The sequence below is a fragment of the Trichomycterus rosablanca genome, chromosome 14, assembly GCF_030014385.1.
Source record: "Trichomycterus rosablanca isolate fTriRos1 chromosome 14, fTriRos1.hap1, whole genome shotgun sequence".
In the NCBI taxonomy this organism is placed as follows: Eukaryota; Metazoa; Chordata; class Actinopteri; order Siluriformes; family Trichomycteridae; genus Trichomycterus; species Trichomycterus rosablanca.
Window position 1 is genome coordinate 30,218,948 of NC_086001.1, and position 22,614 is coordinate 30,241,561.

Below are 22,614 nucleotides of genomic sequence, written 5' to 3' on the forward strand. Positions count from 1 at the left end.
ATATTGCAGTACTGCAAGAATAATAACATATATTGCTGACAAGCATTACACCAACATACACTGATCATTCATGCATAGCATAGAAACAGCTCTAAACAAATCTAATTGGACTGTGACTTCCACAACTCACCTCTGCAGCAATCCTTTCATGGTCTTCTACACTGAGTGTCCGACGCTTCTTTACTGGCTGACCGCTACCTTCACTGCTTTGTCCAACCATGGAATGGAGAGAATTTCTGCAAGGGAAAAAAATTACAATAACAATAATACTAATAAACAAAAGAGGAAAATGCACAACTATTACCTGATCTTTTGAATGTCCTGCTGGAACTGCTGAATGCTCTCCTTGATATAAACTGAATCTATGACCTTCTTCTGGAGTTTGGAATAGAGGAGGTCCACATGAGGCATGATATGGTGGAAAAGCTGCAGAAAGAACTTAAAATCCTGATCCTCCAGTAGCATGGCAAACGCACCTGCCTCTCTGACAGTAATGGGGTCAAAGTCACCAGAGTCTCGTATGCTTTCAAAACAGCGAATGAGGCCCTCTCTGTGTTCAAACACAGTATTGATGGTACGGCTGTGAAAGTTCCATCTGATATTGCTGGATGCAGGTAGTCTGTGCGCCACAACTTTATCAAGAATACTTGTGCGCTTGGGTGATCTGGAAAAAAAGCTGGCAAATCCACCAAGGTTAGAAAAAGAAATTCTCACTTTGGTCATGTGAGAAGTAGCCTGCTGCATTATCAGATTGAGCTGATGTGCGTAGCAGTGGATGTAGTGTGCATTTGGGTACATGTCTTGTATCTTCTTCTGAACACCTGCAGTGGCACCCCTCATCACGCTGGCTCCATCATATGCCTGGCAGATGAGCTTACCCTTTTGATCCTGAGGAAGGATAGTTGCAAGACGTTCTTTTAGGGCTGTAGCAATGGAATCAGCAGTGGCCGACTGCAAAGGGATGAACTCAAAAAATCTTTCCTGCACATTGTTTTTAGCATCAATATAGCGTAGTACAAGAACAAGCTGGCACTGCGTGGCAATATCCATTGTCTCATCTGCCTGGATTGAAAGAAAATCGCTGCCCTGGGCTTCTTTGATTATATGTTCCTTCAGAACAGACAACATACAGTCCAGTAGCTCATTCTGCACAGTTTTTGAAGTTCCCTTAAACACAGTGGCATTCTCAGTGTGCTCTTTCAGCACTCCATCAAGAGAAGAAACAAAGTCCACCAACCCTCGCATTTAGGGATGTGTTATGTGTCATTTTAGGACAGCCCATCTTATAAAACTTTTTTAAACTGTATAACCACTGAAGTTGGCATTAATTGTAAATTCTATAGACCAGCCTTCTATTCATCACTAACAAACACCAAACAACATCATACTGCAAATCTCATAACTCAACACAAGTCAAGGTAGTAGTTTAAAAGTGACAGTAAGTCTGTGTCTGTTTCTGTTACTTATTCTGAATTGTGTTTGTTTGTAAACCGTGAATTAGTTCTTAATCTGGTCGTGATGTTAGTGAATTAAACCTACATCTCTCTGATGGTCTGACCGATGAGCTGTCTGTTCTAACATGCTGCTTAAGCCCGGCTAGCTCAGTCGGTAGAGCATGAGACTCTTAATCTCAGGGTCGTGTGTTCGAGCCCCACGTTGGGCGAGTGTCTTCATTTAACATCTATGGAAACCAAAAGGACGTTCTTCCACTTTGGACAGCCGGTCTCCAGTGACTTATCAGGTGGATGTTTGTGCTTGTAGGACTGTTGTTTACTGGATGTTTTCAGTTACTTATTTCCACTATTCTGTGGAGCTACACATTGTTGTTGTGTCTCATATCCGATGATCAACAGGCAGGTTGTGCAATAAAAGACACTCGTCCCCGGGTGGGCTCGAACTACCAACCTTTCGGTTAACAGCCGAACGCGCTAACCGATTGTGCCACAGAGACACATGCAGAGAGGTTTCATTGGACAGTACACATGAGTCACATGACTTGCTAACTTTTACAGAAGGGCAATTAAGTTTGGTAAATTGAAATAATGGCATGTTTCTGACCTGAATGAGAGGGGCAGTAAAAAGATCTCACACTTGTCAGAGACAACGTCTGAAGCCCAGGTTAATAGGACCTGGTAGTTAGAGAAGGATCACTTGTTTGTTAGTTTAAGTCCAAAAGTGGGTGTAGCCCATACAGGGATCTAACCCGCGACCTTGGCGTTATTAGCACCACGCTCTAACCAACTGAGCTAACCAGCCAGTTAATCTACACTGTTTATCTACACTCTTTAGATCTTTGCACATAATTCTACACTAACTCCATTCAAGCAGCTGCATGGCAGCACAAAAACCATTAGAGAGTCTGCACACTTTCAGTGAAGATCTGCAGAAATGAGCGGCTCCTAAACTGAATTTGGTTGTTATTGCACCAGAAATGCAGCAGTTTCGTGTTATTTTAATGATCTGAGATCTCCGTCCTATTTGAGACCATGCATTAATGCAGTAGGTCAGTATGCTCTCCACAGAGCAGTGGTAGAATGCCACCAAAAGCTCCATGTTCAGGTTGGTTTTCCTGAGTGTTTTCAGGTGGTGTTTGTGGTCCAGGTGAGGTCCTCTATGATGTGGCTTCCCAGAAACCTGAAGCTGGAGACTCTTTCCACTTCTTCTCCTTTGATGTTTAAGGGAGTGAGGTTCTCATGGACATGCTAAAGATTTTACTGGTGGGCACAGTCTCTGAGTTCTCTTCCTGGGATCCCATCAGGCCCTGCAGCCTTTCTGACATTCACAGATCTAAGGGTTCGTCTGTACAGTAAGAGAGTGCTCACTGGTAGCTGGTGTGGTTACAGCAGCTGGATTCATCCCTTGTGCCTCAAAGCGGGCAAAGAAATTATTTAGATCCTCTGCCAGCGAGACACTGTTAGCTGTTTGAAGATCTTTGCTCTGCTCTGTATCCTCTAGTGATGTTGGAATAGACACAGCACCAGGTATTATATAGAAGCACACGCCCTCTCTGTGACTCTTACCGGAGTCTTTGTTTCTGTCTCTCTGGTGGATTGAGCAGCCTACTAATTCAATAGCTGCATCTGGCACATCTGGATTAAGCTAAGATTTTGTGATTATCATCATACACGTTTTCTGTATAGAAGTTGGCGATGTTAAACTTAGTCTCAGTTCATCCATCGTTTGAAAGCGACCTGAGGTTCGTGACAAACAGACTTGTTAGCGGTGGTTTGTAAGGGGCTCTTTAGCCTTGCTAAGATACCGGACCGGCATCTTCGTTTTTGTCGTCTCTTCCTCCGTCGTCTTCGTCACCTTCCGTTGGGTGTGGTCTCAAGTTCGTCTCGGCTGTAGGAGAGGAGACTTAATGAGTGAATTCAGTTTAAATATTAATTTAAAAAAACTTACCCATGATGATTTACCAGGTCGTTTGTTACAGTTTCCTTTCCAGTCGTACCTCCACAAAAACCAAAACACTCAATCTGTAAAAGAAAGACACGTGCATGAATGTGATGAGGTTCTAAGATCTCTGAATATAATCCTGATCATCCCTAATGAACCCAAATGTAATTCATACTGCACATTCACTGCACTATACTGCACCTCCAACATACTGACACTCACAGTTACCCTTATACTGCACCTCTATCTGTTACTGCACCACAGTCAGTATACATACTGTAACCAAATTTATTCAGGTACTGTACACCACACACACACACATTTTCTAATGTTGTGCTCACTAATAAAAGTCAAAAAGTTTTAAGGGTTTTTTTCTGCTCTTAAACATAGTAAAGGGCCACCTAAGAACACACCAGGGTTGGGTAAATTGTCAAAGTGCATCTTTTACAGGGACTATAACAAAGTACATACATAACACATAAAAAACAGTTTAACGTAGAAAGCACTTACTAGTCTAGAGGTTCATGTCAAAGTGTCTGAATTGAGATTTGGCAAGTGGAGCAGTGAAATCCTCCATTTGTTTTGGATCATTTTTTCCAAGAGCATTTGTGATGGACCTGAGTAGGTCGAGCTTTTCATTATGTTGTTGTAGCAGCAGCTCTAATACAGTCAACATTTCTCTCTCCATTACTGTATGAGGTGTCAGTACCAGAGTGTGTCATGGTATTGGGGTGTGTCAGTACCAGGGTGTGTCATGGTATTGGGGTGTGTCAGTACCAGGGTGTGTCATGGTATGGGGTGTGATTCACTGGGTGGAATTAACAAACCACTCTGGACAGGTTGCCAGACAAACGTAAACAAACACACTTATACCTAGGGTACTCCGTTACCCCCAGGACATGGGGAGAACATGCAAACTTCACCCGGGAATCGAACCCAGGACCCTCCAGAAGCCGTCCCACAGTGGAAATCAAGTCAGTATATGCAGTCACATGAATCCAGTCATGCCCATATATGGTAAAGGTAAATTCACCCTGCTCCCTCGGAACGCTGTGACATCACAATGTGGACCTGTGCTCTTCAGGAGCAGCATTTAGATTTTCTCCTCATTTACGATGGCTGCTTCTCTGAGACAGAGGTTTCTGCGTGTGCTGTGTTGCGGGGCGCCTTCCCGGGCGTCCTCCGGGGGCGACCCGGGTCACGGGGGCGGTGCGGAGGCCGAGGAAGCGCTCCTGATGGAGGGGTTTCTGTTTAAGAGGACCAGGAGTGTGTTTAAAACCTGGAACAGGTCTGTACACTGATGCTTAGTCTATATATTAGGAATTATATATCTATACACTCAACATTATATATATACACTATTATATTTATACACTTAATATTATATACATAGACACACATTATATCTATAAACTCAATATTATATATATACACTCAATATTATATATATATATACACGATGTGTTTGATCTCTGCAGGCGGTGGTTCATCATACAGAACAATCAGCTTCTCTACAAGAAGAGGTTTAAGGTAGGTCACATGACTTTATATGATCCAAATCAGCTCTTTCCTGGACTCTGTGAAATACCCATAATGTACCGCGGCCGTACGCCCCTCATCATTCGGGCGCATTACAGCAGAAGTCGACTTCTGTGCCGGGCTGTGTCCCAAACCACCCCCGTCATGTTTACGTCTGGGATGATTTCACCGGCGTTTATATCATCAACTGTATAAATAAGAAGGTTTTATGTTCTATTCCCCCAGCGTGACTTCATGGTGCTGGCTGAAGACCTGCAGCGCTGTTCGGTCCAGAGCTGCGAGGACGCCGGGCGACGCTTCTGCTTCCGGGTGGTCACGCCCACAAGGTAAGTCCAGATCTATAATCACAGATAGATAGACAGATAGACAGATAATCAATAGACAGACAGACAGATGATCAATAGACAGACAGATAGATGATCAATAGACAGATAGATAGGCAGACAGACAGATAGATGATCAATAGACAGACAGACAGATAACCAATAGACAGACAGATGATCAATAGACAGACAGACAGATGATCAATAGACAGATAGATAGGCAGACAGACAGATAGATGATCAATAGACAGACAGACAGATAACCAATAGACAGACAGATGATCAATAGACAGACACAGATGATCAATAGACAGATAGACACATATTAGACATACAAATAGTCAGACAGACAAATAGACAGAGAGACAGCCAGATAGATGATCAATACACAGACAATAGATATATAGACAAGATAATTGATAGATAGACAGACAGACAGACAGACAGATGACCAATAAACAGACAGACAGATAGATGCTAGATAGACAGATGGATAGACTGATAGACAAGAAGACAGATTATAGATAAATAGATACAGTGGGGCCAAAAAGTATTTAGTCAGCCACTGATTGTGCAGGTTCTCCTACTTAGAAAGATGAGAGAGGTCTGTAATTTTCATCATAGCTACACTTCAACTATGAGAGACAAAATGAGAAAAAAAAATCCAGGAAATTACATTGTAGGATTTTTAAAGAATTTATTTGTAAATTATGGTGGAAAATAAGTATTTGGTCAAAAACAAACAAGCAAGATTTCTGGCTCGCACAGGCCTGTAACTTCTTCTTTAAGAAGCTCTTCTGTCCTCCACTCGTTACCTGTATTAATGGCACCTGTTTGACCTTGTTATCTGTATAAAATACACCTGTACACAGCCTCAGACTCCAAACTCAACCATGGCCAAGACCAAAGAAAATTGTAGACCTGCACCAGGCTGGGAAGAGTGAATCTACAATAGGCAAGCAGGTTGGTGTGAATAAATCAACTGTGGGAGCAATTGTAAGAAAATGGAAGACATACAAGACCATTGATAATCTTCCTCGATCTGGGGCTCATCCCGTGGGGTCAAAATAATCATGAGAACGGTGAGCAAAAATGCCAGAACTACACGGAGGGACCTGATGAATGACCTGCAGAGAGCTGGGACCAAAGTAACAAAGGCTACCATCAGTAACACACTACGTCGAGAAGTACTCAAATCCTGCAGTTTCAGGCGTGTCCCCCTGCTTAAGCCAGTACATGTCCAGGCCCATCTGAAGTTTGCCAGAGAGCATTTGGATGATCCAGAAGAGGATTGGGAGAATATCATGTGGTCAGATGAAACCAAAATGGAACTTTTTGGTAAAAACTCAACTCGTCGTGTTTGGAGGAAGCAGAATCCTGAGTTGCACCATACCTACTGTGAAGCATGGGGGTGGAAACATCATGCTTTGGGGCTGTTTTTCTGCAAAGGGGACAGGACGACTGATCCGTGTTAAGGGAAGAATGAACGGGGCCATGTATCGTGAGATTTTAAGCCAAAACCTCCTTCCATCAGTGAGAGCGTTGAAGATGGAATGTGGCTGGGTCTTCCAGCATGACAATGATCCCAAACACAGCGCTCGGGCAACGAAGGAGTGGCTCCGTAAAAAGCATTTCAAGGTCCTGAAGTGGCCTAGCCCGTCTCCAGACCTCAACCCCATAGAAAATTTGTGGAGGGAGTTTAAAGTCTGTGTTGCCCCAAAACATCACTGCTCTAGAGGAGATCTGCATGGAGGAATGGGCCAAAATACCAGCTACAGTGTGTGCAAACCTGGTGAAGACTTACAGGAAACGTTTGGCCTCTGTCATTGCCAACAAAGGTTATGTTACAAAGTATTGAGTTGAACTTTTGTTATTGACCAAATACTTATTTTCCACCATAATTTACAAATAAATTCTTTAAAAATCCTACAATGTGATTTCCTGGATTTTTTTTTTTCTCATTTTGTCTCTCATAGTTGAAGTGTAGCTATGATGAAAATCACAGACCTCTCTCATCTTTCTAAGTAGGAGAACCTGCACAATCAGTGGCTGAGTAAATACTATTTGGCCCCACTGTAATTGATAGACAGACAGACAGACAGACAGACAGACAGACAGACAGACAGACAGACAAATATTAGCCAGACAAATAGATAGTCAGACAGACAGCTAGATAGATGATCAATAGACAAACAGACAGATGTTCAATAAACAGACAGACAGATTCTAGATAGACATATGAATAGACAGATAGACAAGAAGATAATTGATAGACAGACAGATAGATTATCAAAAGACAGATCAATAGACAGACTATTTATCTATCTTTCTATCCATCTGTCTGTCTCAATGTCTGTCTATCTATCTGTTTATCTATCTACTCAATCTGTCTGTCTGTCTGCATCCTATATAATCTGTATCTATCACCGTGTGTGTACAGGAGCTGTACGTTCCAGGCCGACTGTGAGGCAGGTAGACGGGCGTGGATCAGCGCCATTCAGAACCTGACTGAGAGAGAAGAAGGAACAGTCAAGAGCGAGGTGAATTATCATCACCACTATACTCCGGGAGGGGAGGGGTTCGGTTCTCGGCTCTGTAACACCAGTTTAATGCGTCTGAATCAGGAGGAATCAGACGGGTACGAGGACGATTCGAAATCAGACTCCAGTAAGACGTTAGTGGACGGGGAGATTCAGTTGGAGGACTCAGACTCGAGCGAGCAGACAGACTCCCAGGGACCGCGGGCGTCTTCTAAAGCTCCAGGTAACCTTAACACCACCACATTCAAGTCCGACACTATTGAACTGTAGTGACTATGTAATTAACCCTTGGGCTTCATAGGTGGGATCAGTTCTGGAGAAGTCGTCTGCGATGCTCCCGAGAACAAGAGTGAGTATGCCGAACCTTTATTTGGACCCTTATTTTTGGTCTACATGAGCCCATGAAGCATCATTGGTGATACTTGTGTTGAAGATGCTGAAGGAGAACCTGCTGAGGAAGAACCTGCTGAAGGAGATCCCGGTGAAGGAGAAACCACTAAAGAAGAAACCACTAAAGGAGAAACCGGTGAAGGAGAACCCGGTGAAGGAGAACCTAGTGAAGGAAAAACCACTAAAGGAGAAACCGGTGAAGGAGAACCCGCTGAAGAAGAACCTGGTGAAGGAGAAACCGCTAAAGAAGAAACCACTAAAGGAGAAACCGGTGAAGGAGAACCCGGCGAAGGAGAACCCGGTGAAGGAGAACCCGGTGAAGGAAAAACCACTAAAGGAGAAACTGCTAAAGGAGAACCTGCTGAAGGAGAACCCGGTGAAGGAAAGACCGCTAAGGAAGAAACCACTAAAGGAGAAACCGGTGAAAGAGAACCCGCTAAAGGAGAAACCACCGATGGAGGACGTCAAGAGGAGGTGACGACCGACACGAACCCGAACAGCTTTGAGAGCCAATACACTGTTGGAGAGCTGCTGGGAAAGGGAGGCTGCGGTTCGGTCTACGAAGGCATCCATAAGGTGGACGGGAACCAGGTGAGTATCAGTTTGCTGTGTTGATCCTCCCCTTGGTCCTCCTATGGCTGCAGATACTTGTGACGACCTATCAGGACTCAGTGGGATGGATGGGATCTTCCAGCATGGCTAGAAGAGCATGACCCAGGCCCAGGCCCTCTAATTCCACAGACTTGAACCCACCTCGAATTGTCGTGTTGGCTCAATGGATCCTCCCCTGGGTCCTCCTATGTCTCCAGATACCTGCAACGACCTTCCAGGACCTTATTGGGTCACGGGGACTTCCGAGTACCACCCTGGCCCCCTGAATTCCCTTTGGTCCCAGACTTGAACCCAATTGAGCATCTATGGGACCTCCTTGATGGTCGTGTTGGCTCTACGGATCCTCCCCTGGATCCTCCCTTTGCTCCAGATACCTGTGACAACCTTCCAGGACCTTATAGGGTCACGGGGGCTTCCGAGTACCCTTCCCCCTGAATTCCCTTTGTTCCAATCTACAGATCCTCCCCAGGATCCTCCCTACAACCTACCGGGACATTATTCAGACAAACCCGGGATGCACACTAAGAAGATCTGAGTCCCTGATACCGGATACCACGGGATGCCTTTGGATGTCTCGTGGAGTCCACGTGTCGGTGGTCCGAGTTACTCCTGAAGAAGGTCTCATTTCGTGAGCTGGCTTCCCAGACTTGAACCCTAAGGAGCGCCTTGAGCAAATGCAGTCAGCACGGCTCCAGACACCCATGGCGACCTACTAGGACCTTATCGAGTCTCTCCCAACCCTTGTATTAAAAATCTACTAATGATCGTTTACTTGTGTGTGTTTAGGTTGCCATCAAATACGTGGTGAAGGATGAGGACCTCAGATTTACCAGGATTGTAAGTGACTTTACCTTTCAGATGAAGTAAATACCGTATAGACTGGATATACATTAAATCATTTGTTCTTGTCTCTTCTACCATCAGCCCGGCGAGACAGAGTTGCTCCCCGTCGAGGTGGCCCTGATGCGCATGGTGTCCAGGCCGCCCGCCAACCCGTACGTGCTGAAGCTCCTGGAGTGGTTCGACACGCCCGAGCGCTGCATCCTGATCCTGGAGCGGCCCGTCCCCTGCGTAGACCTCTACCAGCTGATGCGCAAGAAGGGTAGGCTGAGGATGCAGTTTGCCCGGCATGTAATGCGGCAGGTTGTCCTGGCGGTGCTCCACTGCCGGGATCGCGGTGTCTTGCACAGGGACATTAAGCGCCAGAATGTCCTTCTGAACACGGAGACGCTGGAGGTGAAGCTGATCGACTTCGGATGCGGCGACCTGTTGAGGGACACTCCGTACTACACATATTCAGGTAACTGTGCACCAATGAGGGACGGGTACTTTGGTTTGGACTTTGGGTACTAGTTTGTCTTCTTTGTTCGTGTAGGCACGTGGGAATACTCACCACCCGAGTGGATAACCAAGCAGAAGTACTATGGCTGCCCTGCGACCGTCTGGAGTCTGGGCGTACTGCTGTTTGTCTTGGTTTGTGGACGCCTGCCATTTCGGTCTAGGAAGGAGATCACCAAAGGGCGTCTAGTGTTCAAACCTGGTGTGTCTAATGGTAAGGAAATATATACATTAAGACCTGCAATTACGCTGACCAGGCATAACATTATGACCACTGACAGGTGAAGTGACTATCAAGGAGCGAATCGTGATGGATAGATGACTGGGTCTGAGCATCTCCAAATCTGCAGCTCTTGTGGGGTGGTCCAGGGAGGGTAGAGTGGTAAACCAGTGACAGGGTCATGGGCAGCCAAGGCTCGCTGATGCATGTGTGGCCCGATCCAGCAGAAGAGCTCCTGTAGCTCAAAGGTAGCAGCAGACCAGTAAGGATGCCCATGGTGACCCCTGTCCACGTCGCTCACCTGGGGGAACACATGGCACCAGGATGCACTATGGGAAGAAGTTCTGCCAACATTCTGCTGGGAAACTTTGGGTTGGGTCACTCTGACATGTAGCTCCTGACACGTAGCTCCTGACACGTAGCTCTGACACGTAGCATTTGAGGACCATGTCCACTCTTCCATGGATTCCCCAGATCTCGATTCAACCGAGCGTCCGTGGGATGTGCTGGACAAACGAGTCCGATCAATGGAGGCCACGTTATTAGGAAGGTGGTCATAATGTTATGCCTGATCGGTGTATCTTCTTCAGATCTAAACACCGTATAATTTAAATCTGCATTGTCGCACTCGCCAGCCTGCTGCCATCTGATTGAACAATGCCTCAAGAAGAAGCCCAGCAAGCGTCTCACCCTCGGGCAGATCCTCCTGCATGGGTGGTTTGATGAGTAACCGGAAGACTAGGTCCAGACGGTGTAGATCTTTACACTCATACTGGCGGCTGCAAAAAAGAGGGTAACACGGCAGAAAAACACGTATCAAATAATTCAAGTGATGTACGAATGATTTAATAACGTCTTGAGCGTTTCTCTCCTAGGATCTGCACGTCTTCCAGCAAAGGTACGACCGGCTGATACAGATGCTGGAGAATCGTACTAATCGGATGTGGGCCAAAGTGGAGCTGGCGCAGATCGGGGTGAGTTTGACTCAGTCTGAAACTGGCACTATATTTACTACTATATGTGTCGACTGCCGGATGCCACCCATGCGGTTACCCATAGCGACTACGCCATCAGTCAGAACCACAGTCCTACCGTTCTAATAGAAAATCTATTTTCCTTTTACTCACAGATCCAGCACGTCAACTTTATAGACATCGTCTTTGAGCTGGTGCTGCTGGGAATTCTGGGAAGAGCGAGGGTGCATCAGATCATCTCAGTAAGAGAGTCTGTGCTCTATAGAGTCTAAAATTAATCTGTGCTGCCCTACAAGTGTAGTTAAACACACCATTGTTTAGTTGACGCAGTACCGGAGACGAAGGCTCTTTCTGGACCGGCTGATTGCTCTCATCTATTCGTGTGTTACGCCCAGATAGACTGAACGTGTTATTTATTCCATCTTCAGGTGTGTGTTCTTTACACCATGAATGATCTTGAATAGAACTGTCTGCTAGTAATCTGTTATTTCTTCTGTTTCTCTCTCAGACTGAGATGCTGAGCTTCCTGGATGAAATCTTCACTCTGGACGAGTCTTTGTATGCAGAACCTGAAGCCCTGGCTGCTGTACTGGAGACGCTTTTATGGCGGAGCCTCCGATGGTTTCATGAAAGGCTGGAAACAGAGGACGTCTAAAGGCCAACCTTGATTAGAACCTTTATTTAACTGTCAGGGATGCAGGTCTGGTGGTTTAAGTGTTTTTAATGTGTGTTCACAGTTTCTGTACCTGTGGAGGTGCGTAAGGACCCAAGACATGGGCGACATGTGAAGATACCTCTGATGTGGAAGCGTGTATTGGGATTTCTGATAGACGTGCTGCCATTAAGACGATGTCTTTACATCAGGACAACGCCCGGATGACTTTGTGGACCAGATCCAGATCTGTAAAAAGCTGATGTTCTGTAAAAATTTAATAAAAAAAAGAAGAAACTGTGATTCATTCATTCTCTAGCGTCTTTATTCTCTAAAGGAAAAGATTTCCAATGATTTCACTGATTGCTATAAACAGTTGGGACGGAGGCAGAATAAGAGTGAAAGGTTTATAGAAGATTAAAGTTACAGTTGCTCTCCATGCTGCTCTTTATTTTGAGGGAATTTGAGTTGTGAGATTTGGGAACAAACTGGGAACTGGAATGTGGACACAATACAGAGGAAGTAAAGGTGTCCAGACACTTGAAGAAAAGAAGCTCTACAAGGCAAAGAACCAAATTACTGCTCCTATTTTATACTTACACTTATCACAGTTCTAGTAATTGATGTTTAAGAGCCTCGCTCAGGGACCGAACAGTGACAAGTCGTCAGTGGTGTGGCTTGAACCGACAACCTTTTGATTGCTAGCCCAGTACCTTAACCACTAATACCAAGTTCACACTACACCACTGTGTTCAGATCTCTGTTCAGTTAACACTACACAGTGGACAGTGAGTGTAGAAACAAGGAGGTGGTTTTAATGTTATGGATGATCAGTGTAGTCCATTTTATCAGCTCCGCTTACCATATAGGAGCACTTTGTAGTACTACAATTACTGACTGTAGTCCATCTATTTTTCTACCTGCTTTTACTCTGTTTTTCAATGGTCTGGACCACCACAGAGCAGGTATTATTTAGGTGGTGGATCATTCTCAGCACTGCAGTGACACTGACATGGTGTGTTAGTGTAGAACAATTTACAATAGTGTGAAAGAATAAAGAAAATGAAGTGATTAAAAGTGAGTGAGGTAAAACTGATAATCAGGTAGTATAGAGAAGTCTGTAGTGTTTACCTCAGCTGCTCCAGGACGCGTCTTAATTTGTTAATGCTTTGGGAAAGCCTTTATAAAATGCTGATATGAGTTATTTCTCTTGCTAAAAATATAAATTGAATTAAAGTTTAGTGTAGAATAGATGAACTGGCCAGTTAGCTCAGTTGTTTAGAACGTGGTGCTAATAATGCCAAGCTAATGGGTTCGATCCCCGTACGGGCCACCCACACTTTTGGACTTCATCTAACAAACAAGTGATCCTTCTCTAACTAGCAGGTCCTATTGATCTAGGCTTCAAACGTTGTCTCTGACAAGTGTGAGATCTGTGTACTTTGGTCAGTGGAAGTAGTTTTATAGCTTTATAAAAACATTTTACTTACGTGTCCAGCCCTGCTACACAAACTGTCATTTTTGTCCCTGTTAAAAAACTTTAACTTAGTTAAAGCAAATAAAGACACATTTAAAATGTTCATTTTTATTACAGGTTTAAAGTTGCATAAAACAAATGTTTGTACAATTAATATGAAACCAAAGAACAAAATAAACATTTCACTTATTTTAATTATCTCACAAATCACTTTTCAGTTTTAAAGGTCAAAGGCAGCAGCATCTTTTAGATCAGAACAGCTATTAACATTAAATATCACTATAGAGGAAATCCTGAAGACAGCAATGTAAACCTACAGCAACAAACCCAACAGCAACAATTAATTATTATAATAAAATAAAAATAATAATAACAATAATAATTATAATAATAATGTCACAAATCTGGACCCAAGCAACAAGCTGTAAATTATTTCTAGCACCACTAGATGGCGACGATGTCTGTACAACATTTTGAACTTCCCTTCAAAAGTCAGTTCAATGTGTTTTTACTGTAGTAAGAACTGAAGTATCAGCTGATCTTGGGGGGAGCAGTCTATGTCATCTAAGGCATTTATTTTGGATTTATTACAACATCACATTAGCAAGAAAAAGTTGTTTTGTAAGGTGTTGCAGGCAGCAATGATGACTTTTCTGGTACATAGGAAAGAACAAATAAATATTTAAAAAAATAATCATCAAATAACCTAAACTGCCTTTGAAAATAAAAGGTCTCCTTGTACTGCATTTATTGTTAGCTAAACTGAAAAAGCCAAATTAAAATCTTTATTTTAATAGAAAAGCATTATTTGCATTATCTTATTTGCATTTTCCATACTGTCCCAACTTTTTCTGATTTGGGGTTGTAAGAGACTTGGGAAGAAAGAAGTTTAAAGGGAAAATTATCACATTTACCATTTTGTAATGTACACAAATTTTCTCTTTTATGTTTTAAATATTCAGTTTGTCTTTTATTTAATTTAGTTTTAATATCTGAATCATTTAGATGATAAATATTTAAGAAAAGAAAAAAAAATCAGGAAAGGGGCAAATACTTTTTTTACAGCACTGTATTTATTATATATTTTAAATGTCTTGAAATGTTTCCTCATTAAAAAGAAAATCTTCATAAATGTATCACTGCCTCACAGATTCTAAAATCACTCAAACAGTTTAATGTTACACTTTCATGTAAATTTTACATTTAATTTGTTCAATCTGACAGTTTCACTTCTGATCCTGAATAAAGATAAAACCCCGGGTAGAGGAGCTGAGTGAACGTGGTCTGAACTCTGTGGAGGAGCTTCATTGTATCAGAGACGCTGTAGAAGGACAGAGTTCCTGCTTCATAATCCACATACACTCCTATTCTAGAGGAACTCGGCATTATGGGAATTTTAGTCTCTTTCTTATTGTGCCTGAATAGAAATCTGGATGGAGAACACTCTAAACGCCAGGACTGATCATTACGTCCAAACAAACACTCAACACCACGTCCCTTCCTGCTGATGCTTTTATATGACACTGCTATATAAACCCCATCATCCCCACTCCACTCAACCTCCCAGTAACAGCGTCCACTCACACTCTCTCTACACACAACCTGCCAGTAATAATTAAATCTATCTGGATGATCAGGATACGACTGTAATGTTTCACTGCAGGTCACCACTTTGTTCTCCTCAGACAGATGGAGGTTTTTATTTACTGTGTTTGGATCCAGTGTGAACCGACAAACATCTGGAGAGGAAACACAAAATAAACCAATTAACATAGAAGAGAGAGAGAGAGAGTGTGTGTGTGTGTGTGTACAGTAATTGTGTGTACAGTGTGTGTGTGTGTGTATACAGTGTGTATGTGTGTACAGTAATAGTGTGTACAGTGTGTGTACAGTGTGTGTATGTGTGTGTATGTGTGTGTACAGTGTGTGTACAGTGTTTGTGTGTATGTGTGTATGTGTGTACAGTGTGTGTAGTCTGTGTATGTGTGTGTACAGTGTGTATGTGTGTGTACAAATTGTGTAGTGTGTGTGTGTACAGTGTTTGTGTGTACAGTGTGTGTATGTGTGTTTGTGTGTACAGTGTGTGAGTGTAATTATACGTATGTCTAAGTGTGTGTAAGAGTGACACTAGACAAACACACAAACTGCACAAATACACACAAATACTACACAAACACACACAGATACTACACAAACACACATGAACACCACAAACACACACATACACTGCACAAATAAACAGACACTACACATACACACAAATACTACACAAACACACACTACTACACAAACACACACAAACACCACACAAACACTACACAAATACTACTCAAACACACACAAATACTACACAAACACACAAATACTACACAAACAGAGACACCCCACAAACACGGCACATTTACAAAAAGTACAGACACACCAGCAACACACAATTCAAACACATACAAACCCTACATGTACACACAGACACTACACAAACACACACAAAACTACAAAAATGCATACAAACCCTACACATACACAAACACTACACAATTACACAAACACTACACAACCACACACATACATTACACAAACACTGCACAAACTCACACATACACACAAACACTACACAATCACATACAAACCCTACACAAACCCTACACAATGACAAACCCAACACACAAACACTACACAATTACACAAACACTACACATACACACAAACACTACACAATCACACACATACATTACACAAACACTGCACAAACTCACACATACACACAAACTACACAATCACACACAAATCCTACACATACACACAAACACTACACAATGACAAACCCTACACACAAACACTACACAATGACAAACCCTACACACAAACACTACACAATGACACAAACCCTATACAGTGGGGCCAAAAAGTATTTAGTCAGCCACTGATTGTGCAAGTTCTCCTACTTAGAAAGATGAGAGAGGTCTGTAATTTTCATCATAGGTACACTTCAACTATGAGAGACAAAATGAGAAAAAAAATCCAGGAAATCACATTGTAGGATTTTTAAAGAATTTATTTGTAAATTATGGTGGAAAATAAGTATTTGGTCAAACACAAACAAGCAAGATTTCTGGCTCTCACAGACCTGTAACTTCTTCTTTAAGAAGCTCTTCTGTCCTCCACTCGTTACCTGTATTAATGGCACCTGTTTGACCTTGTTATCTGTATAAAAGACACCTGTACACAGCCTCAAACAGTCAGACTCCAAACTCAACCATGGCCAAGACCAAAGAAAATTGTAGACCTGCACCAGGCTGGGAAGAGTGAATCTACAATAGGCAAGCAGGTTGGTGTGAATAAATCAACTGTGGAAGCAATTGTAAGAAAATGGAAGACATACAAGACCATTGATAATCTCCCTCGATCTGGGGCCCCATGCAAGATCTCATCCCGTGGGGTCAAAATAATCATGAGAATGGTGAGCAAAAATGCCAGAACTACACAGAGGGACCTGATGAATGACCTGCAGAGAGCTGGGACCAAAGTAACAAAGGCTACCATCAGTAACACACTACGCCGAGAAGTACTCAAATCCAGCAGTTTCAGGCGTGTCCCCCTGATTAAGCCAGTACATGTCCAGGCCCGTCTGAAGTTTGCCAGAGAGCATATGGATGATCCAGAAGAGGATTGGGAGAATATCATGTGGTCAGATAAAACCAAAATGGAACTTTTTGGTAAAAACTCAACTCGTCGTGTTTGGAGGAAGCAGAATCCTGAGTTGCACCATACCTACTGTGAAGCATGGGGGTGGAAACATCATGCTTTGGGGCTGTTTTTCTGCAAAGGGGACAGGACGACTGATCCGTGTTAAGGGAAGAATGAACGGGGCCATGTATCGTGAGATTTTAAGCCAAACCTCCTTCCATCAGTGAGAGCATTGAAGATGGAATGTGGCTGGGTCTTCCAGCATGACAATGATCCCAAACACACCGCTCGGGCAACGAAGGAGTGGCTCCGTAAAAAGCATTTCAAGGTCCTGAAGTGGCCTAGCCCGTCTCCAGACCTCAACCCCATAGAAAATTTGTGGAGGCAGTTGAAAGTCTGTGTTGCCCCAAAACATCACTGCTCTAGAGGAGATCTGCATGGAGGAATGGGCCAAAATAGCAGCTACAGTGTGTGCAAACTTGGTAAAGACTTACAGGAAACGTTTGGCCTCTGTCATTGCCAACAAAGGTTATGTTACAAAGTATTGAGTTGAACTTTAGTTTTTGACCAAATACTTATTTTCCACCATAATTTACAAATAAATTCTTTAAAAATCCTACAATGTGATTTCCTGGATTTTTTTTTCTCATTTTGTCTCTCATAGTTGAAATGTACCTATGATGAAAATTACAGACCTCTCTCATCTTTCTAAGTAGGAGAACTTGCACAATCAGTGGCTGACTAAATACTATTTGGCCCCACTGTACATACACACAAACACTACACAATCACATACAAACACTACACATACACACAAACACTACACAATCACATACAAACCCTACACATACACAAACCCTACACATACACAAAGACTACACAATCACATGCAAACACTACACATACACACAAACACTACACAATCACACACATACATTACACAAACACTGCACAAACTCACACATACACACAAACACTACACAATCACATACAAACACTACACACTTACACAATCACATATAAATCCTACACATACACACAAACACTACACAATGACAAACCCTACACACAAACACTACACAATGACAAACCCTACACACAAATACTACACAATGACACAAACCCTACACATACACACTTGTTAGGTTGTCATTGTGATGGTGGACGCTGGCGCATTTGGCTGCCGCTACCGTATTTTATTGGGTTTTTTTTCCATCTTTTTACACACCCTGTGGCTCTATTTCTTTTTATGTTACTTTTGATACTTTCATTTGTTCTTTTATACTTTTGTTCTTTCTACTGTGCATCGCATGACGTCTGCGGCTGGTGGCGAACGGTGGATGAGTTTTTCCTGGGATCGGCACAATGTTGAACTATTCTGCTGACCAGCTGATGAAGTTCAACAACTGCACTACTCCATCGTGTATTTCAGTCATCAAACAGCTTGGACTCCTTCGCCGGCCTCGTTATATTCACAGGGGCTCCCGGAGAAAGCTTGTTTATTTTCAAAACGGTAACGCTATTCCATCCTTCTGGTCAGCCGTGCGCACTGCCGCACGAGTTTTGCACCTGATCTTGGCCGCGACTATTCATTGGATTTCAAACCTGTTCATCTCAGGTGTGTTTAGCCTGACAAATCGGCACTCAGCTGGCCTGTCCGGGTAAGCCCACTTCGCCGTAGAAGAGAGGAAGCGGTACTCGCAAACCTATGAGAACTCGTCCCGGAACCGAGCTCGGCCGCTGTATACACCCCGATGAAAATGGCACTGGCCAATGTGAGATCGAACGAACAAAACTTTTATCCTGAAAGATTTCTTCTTAAATCATCAGTTGGATTTTATATTTTTAACTGAAACATGGCTCAGTGTTGACGAATTTAGCCCTCTACTGCAACTGTGCCCTCCGGACTGTTCCTTTTTAAGCTGTCCTAGAGCCACTGGATGGGGAGGGGGTGTGGCTGTGGTTTTTAATAACCGTTTTAAATGTGAAGCTCTTTCAGTCAAACATTTTACTAGTTTTGAAGTGCAGCTTATAAAACTGGATTGTAGTAATCCTCTGATTTGTGCTCTTATATATACACCACCTAAAGTGGTTGGTAATTTTATCAATGAATTTTCTAACTTCTTGGCTTGGATTATACCTACTGCAGACAGACTTTTAATTCTGGGGGATTTTAATATTCATGTCTGTTGCCCAAACAAACCTATGATCAGTGAATTTATGCACCTAATAGAATCTTTTAACCTTGTACAGTCAATCAGTGGCCCCACTCATAGTCTCGGTCATACTCTTGATTTTGTTTTATCTTATGGTTTTCTTATTAGTAATACTGTAATTGAGGATGTTGGGTTTTCTGATCAGAAATCAGTATTTTTTAATATCACATTGCCAATGCAAGCCACCGGCACCAGAGCTACAAGGTGTCGTTATTGACCTATAAACTCTGCTACAGCAAGCATTTTTTCAGAATCTTTTCTTAAGATGTCCCCACTAGGGTGCAATGTGCTTCCTTTATCTAATTTAACTGCTGATGAATTGGTCACCATGTTTAACTCCACCTGTTCATCCATCCTTGACTCTGTGGCTCCCTTCACAACTAGGTGAGCTAAGGGTAAATCCAATCAGCCATGGGTAAATGATAATATCCGCATCCTTAGAAAAGAGTGTCGGAAAGCAGAGCGGAAATGGAAGAAAGACAGGCTTCAGGTATCTCTTGAGTGCCTGTTTGCTTTTCATTAAGCTACTAAGCTGGCTAGAAAAAGCTATTTTTCAAATATTAGATCTAGACACAGTAACAAACACAGAGTTTTATTTACTACTATCAACTCTGTTCTGAATCCACCTATTTGTTACCCTGTCGAGTCCTCTAAAATTTGTGAGGATTTTCTGCAGTTTTTCAAGGGGGAAAATCAAGACAATCATATTAAATATAATGTAAAATATTAAATATAATCGTTGCCAGTAACGACAAGCTGCATGCACACTGTTGTGATATGCCTTTAAGACGTTAAAGGGTTAACACAGAATACGGAGTTATGCTTGATGCCGTATGCGTGGGTTCAGTTTAAGGATGCAATAAAACAAAGCTCTACTGAACAGTTTATCTCCTGTATTTCTTTCCAATAATACTTCACACACAAACGTGCATGCAGGCGACACAGCTCCCGATCACGTTTTAAATCCGTGATCTGATATACAATCTATCGCACTGTATAGGGAACATAACCAATTGTCTAATTCACTATCTAGTGCACTGTGTAGCGAACATAAATCCGTGATTTGATACACATTCTAGCGCACTATGTAGGGAACTTTAATGCTTCTAAGAGCTCTGTTATCAACCGTATATCCTCTGGTGTGTGCAAGAGGTTTTTTTATTTCTTTTTTTCCCTTCGGAGGTTTCTTACCTTTTTCTTGTTGTTGTTCTTACCTCCCTGAAATGAGTTTTTGCAACTTGGAATGTCTGCTTTGTAGTGTTAAACTTTATATCTGTTGTGGAACTACTTTTTGGCGGAAGGTATTGTCAATATTAAAGCATATTTATTATTAAATTTAGGGCTTCTTTGATTTATTTTCTTTCTTTATTTTGTGAAAACTGTTGTATAATTAAGCAATAGAACACTTGAGGTCGTGTGTTATCACGAATAACATCACGGCTGTGATGATCTACTGTACTCTCGGCTCGTGCCTGCGACCGAATCACAGCCGTGATGTTATTCGTGATAACACACGACCTCAAGTGTTCTATTGCTTAATTATACAACAGTTTTCACAAAATAAAGAAAGAAAATAAATCAAAGAAGCCCTAAATTTAATAATAAATATGCTTTAACAACGGCGCCGAACGCGGCTCAGCCAATCAGATTTTAGGACCGGAACTATCCGTTTTATAATAATAATAATAACTTTTACTATAAACCTGTAAACCAACCTGTAAACAAAGCTACAAGAACTCGCTGTTTCTATCAAACATTACAAACTGTAAACCAAGCTGAAAATGTGACGCGTTTATATCAAAATGTGAGATTTAATAATGAATAAACTCTGAATCCGTTACAATCCACTGATTCATCGGTTCAAATGAATCGGTTCATCAGTACTGAATCATGTGTGATGCTAACAGTTAGCGGAGCAGCTAATAGTTTGTGTTTAAATAAAGCTCCTCAATAAAGTTTAGTTAAAGCTCCTCAAATCCTCACAGTGATGTTTTATTATGAACTCTAGTTTTATTATTAATTAGAATGTGGTTATAATGAAATATAAGGGTTATAATTAAATACATATTTTACTTACAGATGAGGCTCTACAGTACAAACACAGCAGCTTCTTGTTCTTCTTATGATGTTTAATGGCGGTTGGCAGAACAACTTAAGACGCACCAGCGCCACCAACTGGACTGGAGTTGAACAGCAGCTTAGCAGTAAAACATCTCCATTAGCCCTGTATCTCTCAGCTACAGTGTTGGGGGGAACGCGGTACAGTCACGTGATTACTTTTTATCTGTAACGAAGTCATGTAACGCGTTACAGTGAAATATTTGTAATGACATTACAGTTACTGTGATGAGTGATGAGTCGTTCCCGAACGAACCGATTCTATTGAATGACTTTGAAATGAACTACAGGAACCGACCCAGCTAACAATTTTTGGTTCCCAGAACGTTCCGGGAACGTTAGTTTTTGGTTCCCAGAACGTTCTGGGAACGGATAATTTTGGTTGCCCTTTGGTTCCCCAGGAAAGTTTTCTTTACGGAAATAGAACGTTCCCGTTTGGTTGTGCATTATAGTTGTGGGAACGTTCCCCTAACGTTCCCGTAACCTTAAAATTATTGAAACCTTAAGGGAACCTTGTACTAACCTTTAAATTATTGAAAACTTTAGACAACCTTGCAATAACACTCCGGTAACACCGGCAGCCCGTGTCGGCTCTGACTCTTTTTGAATGACTGCCCAGAATCGGGCCAAATACACTGGCCCAAATCCGGATACCAGATCTCCGCCGACTCTCCCATAACTGCGCCGGAATAGCCCCCGAAACACTACGATACTATTTATTTACCGTTTTCTTCTCCTTTCACATCCTCATAGATAAAATAGTAGATTTATGCTACAGATTAACTACAGATTGTGCAGCAGAAAGTATTTTATTAAGATAATTGCAGCAAGTAGTATAATAATAATAATAATCAGAATATTATAAATAAGATATAAATACTATATATAGAAAATAACATATAATTGCATATAAGAATAGTAATTATAAAAGTAAACTATATATATACTAGGGCTGTCAAACGATTACAATTTTTAATCGCGATTAATCTCAGAATTTCATATAGTTAATCGCGATTAATCGCATTAAAAAAAAATCTGTGTAAATGTTATAGAAAACAAGGATTTTTAAGTGAAATGTTACAATTAAAATGGTGAACACATTTTATGCTAAATGTACTTATGTTAAAAACTG

At 42.1% G+C, this 22,614-nt stretch overlaps 2 protein-coding genes across 2 annotated transcripts; one reads left to right on the top strand and one right to left on the bottom strand.

Annotated features, from left to right (window-relative positions):
* The first annotated feature begins 9,335 nt into the window (after positions 1–9,335).
* LOC134326382 (serine/threonine-protein kinase pim-2-like) lies at positions 9,336–12,291 on the top strand. Its single transcript, XM_063008544.1, has 8 exons — positions 9,336–9,637; positions 9,725–10,100; positions 10,176–10,352; positions 10,994–11,151; positions 11,234–11,332; positions 11,488–11,574; positions 11,654–11,760; positions 11,841–12,291. The coding sequence occupies exons 2-4, from the start codon at positions 9,764–9,766 to the stop codon at positions 11,086–11,088; spliced, it is 609 nt and encodes a 202-aa protein (XP_062864614.1). The 5' UTR covers positions 9,336–9,637; positions 9,725–9,763; the 3' UTR covers positions 11,089–11,151; positions 11,234–11,332; positions 11,488–11,574; positions 11,654–11,760; positions 11,841–12,291.
* Positions 12,292–14,571: 2,280 nt separating this feature from the next.
* Positions 14,572–15,295, bottom strand: LOC134326383 (stonustoxin subunit beta-like). Its single transcript, XM_063008545.1, has one exon. It carries the CDS (start codon positions 15,232–15,234, stop codon positions 14,674–14,676), a length of 561 nt encoding a protein of 186 aa, XP_062864615.1. The 5' UTR covers positions 15,235–15,295; the 3' UTR covers positions 14,572–14,673.
* Between the last annotated feature and the right edge of the window lie 7,319 nt (positions 15,296–22,614).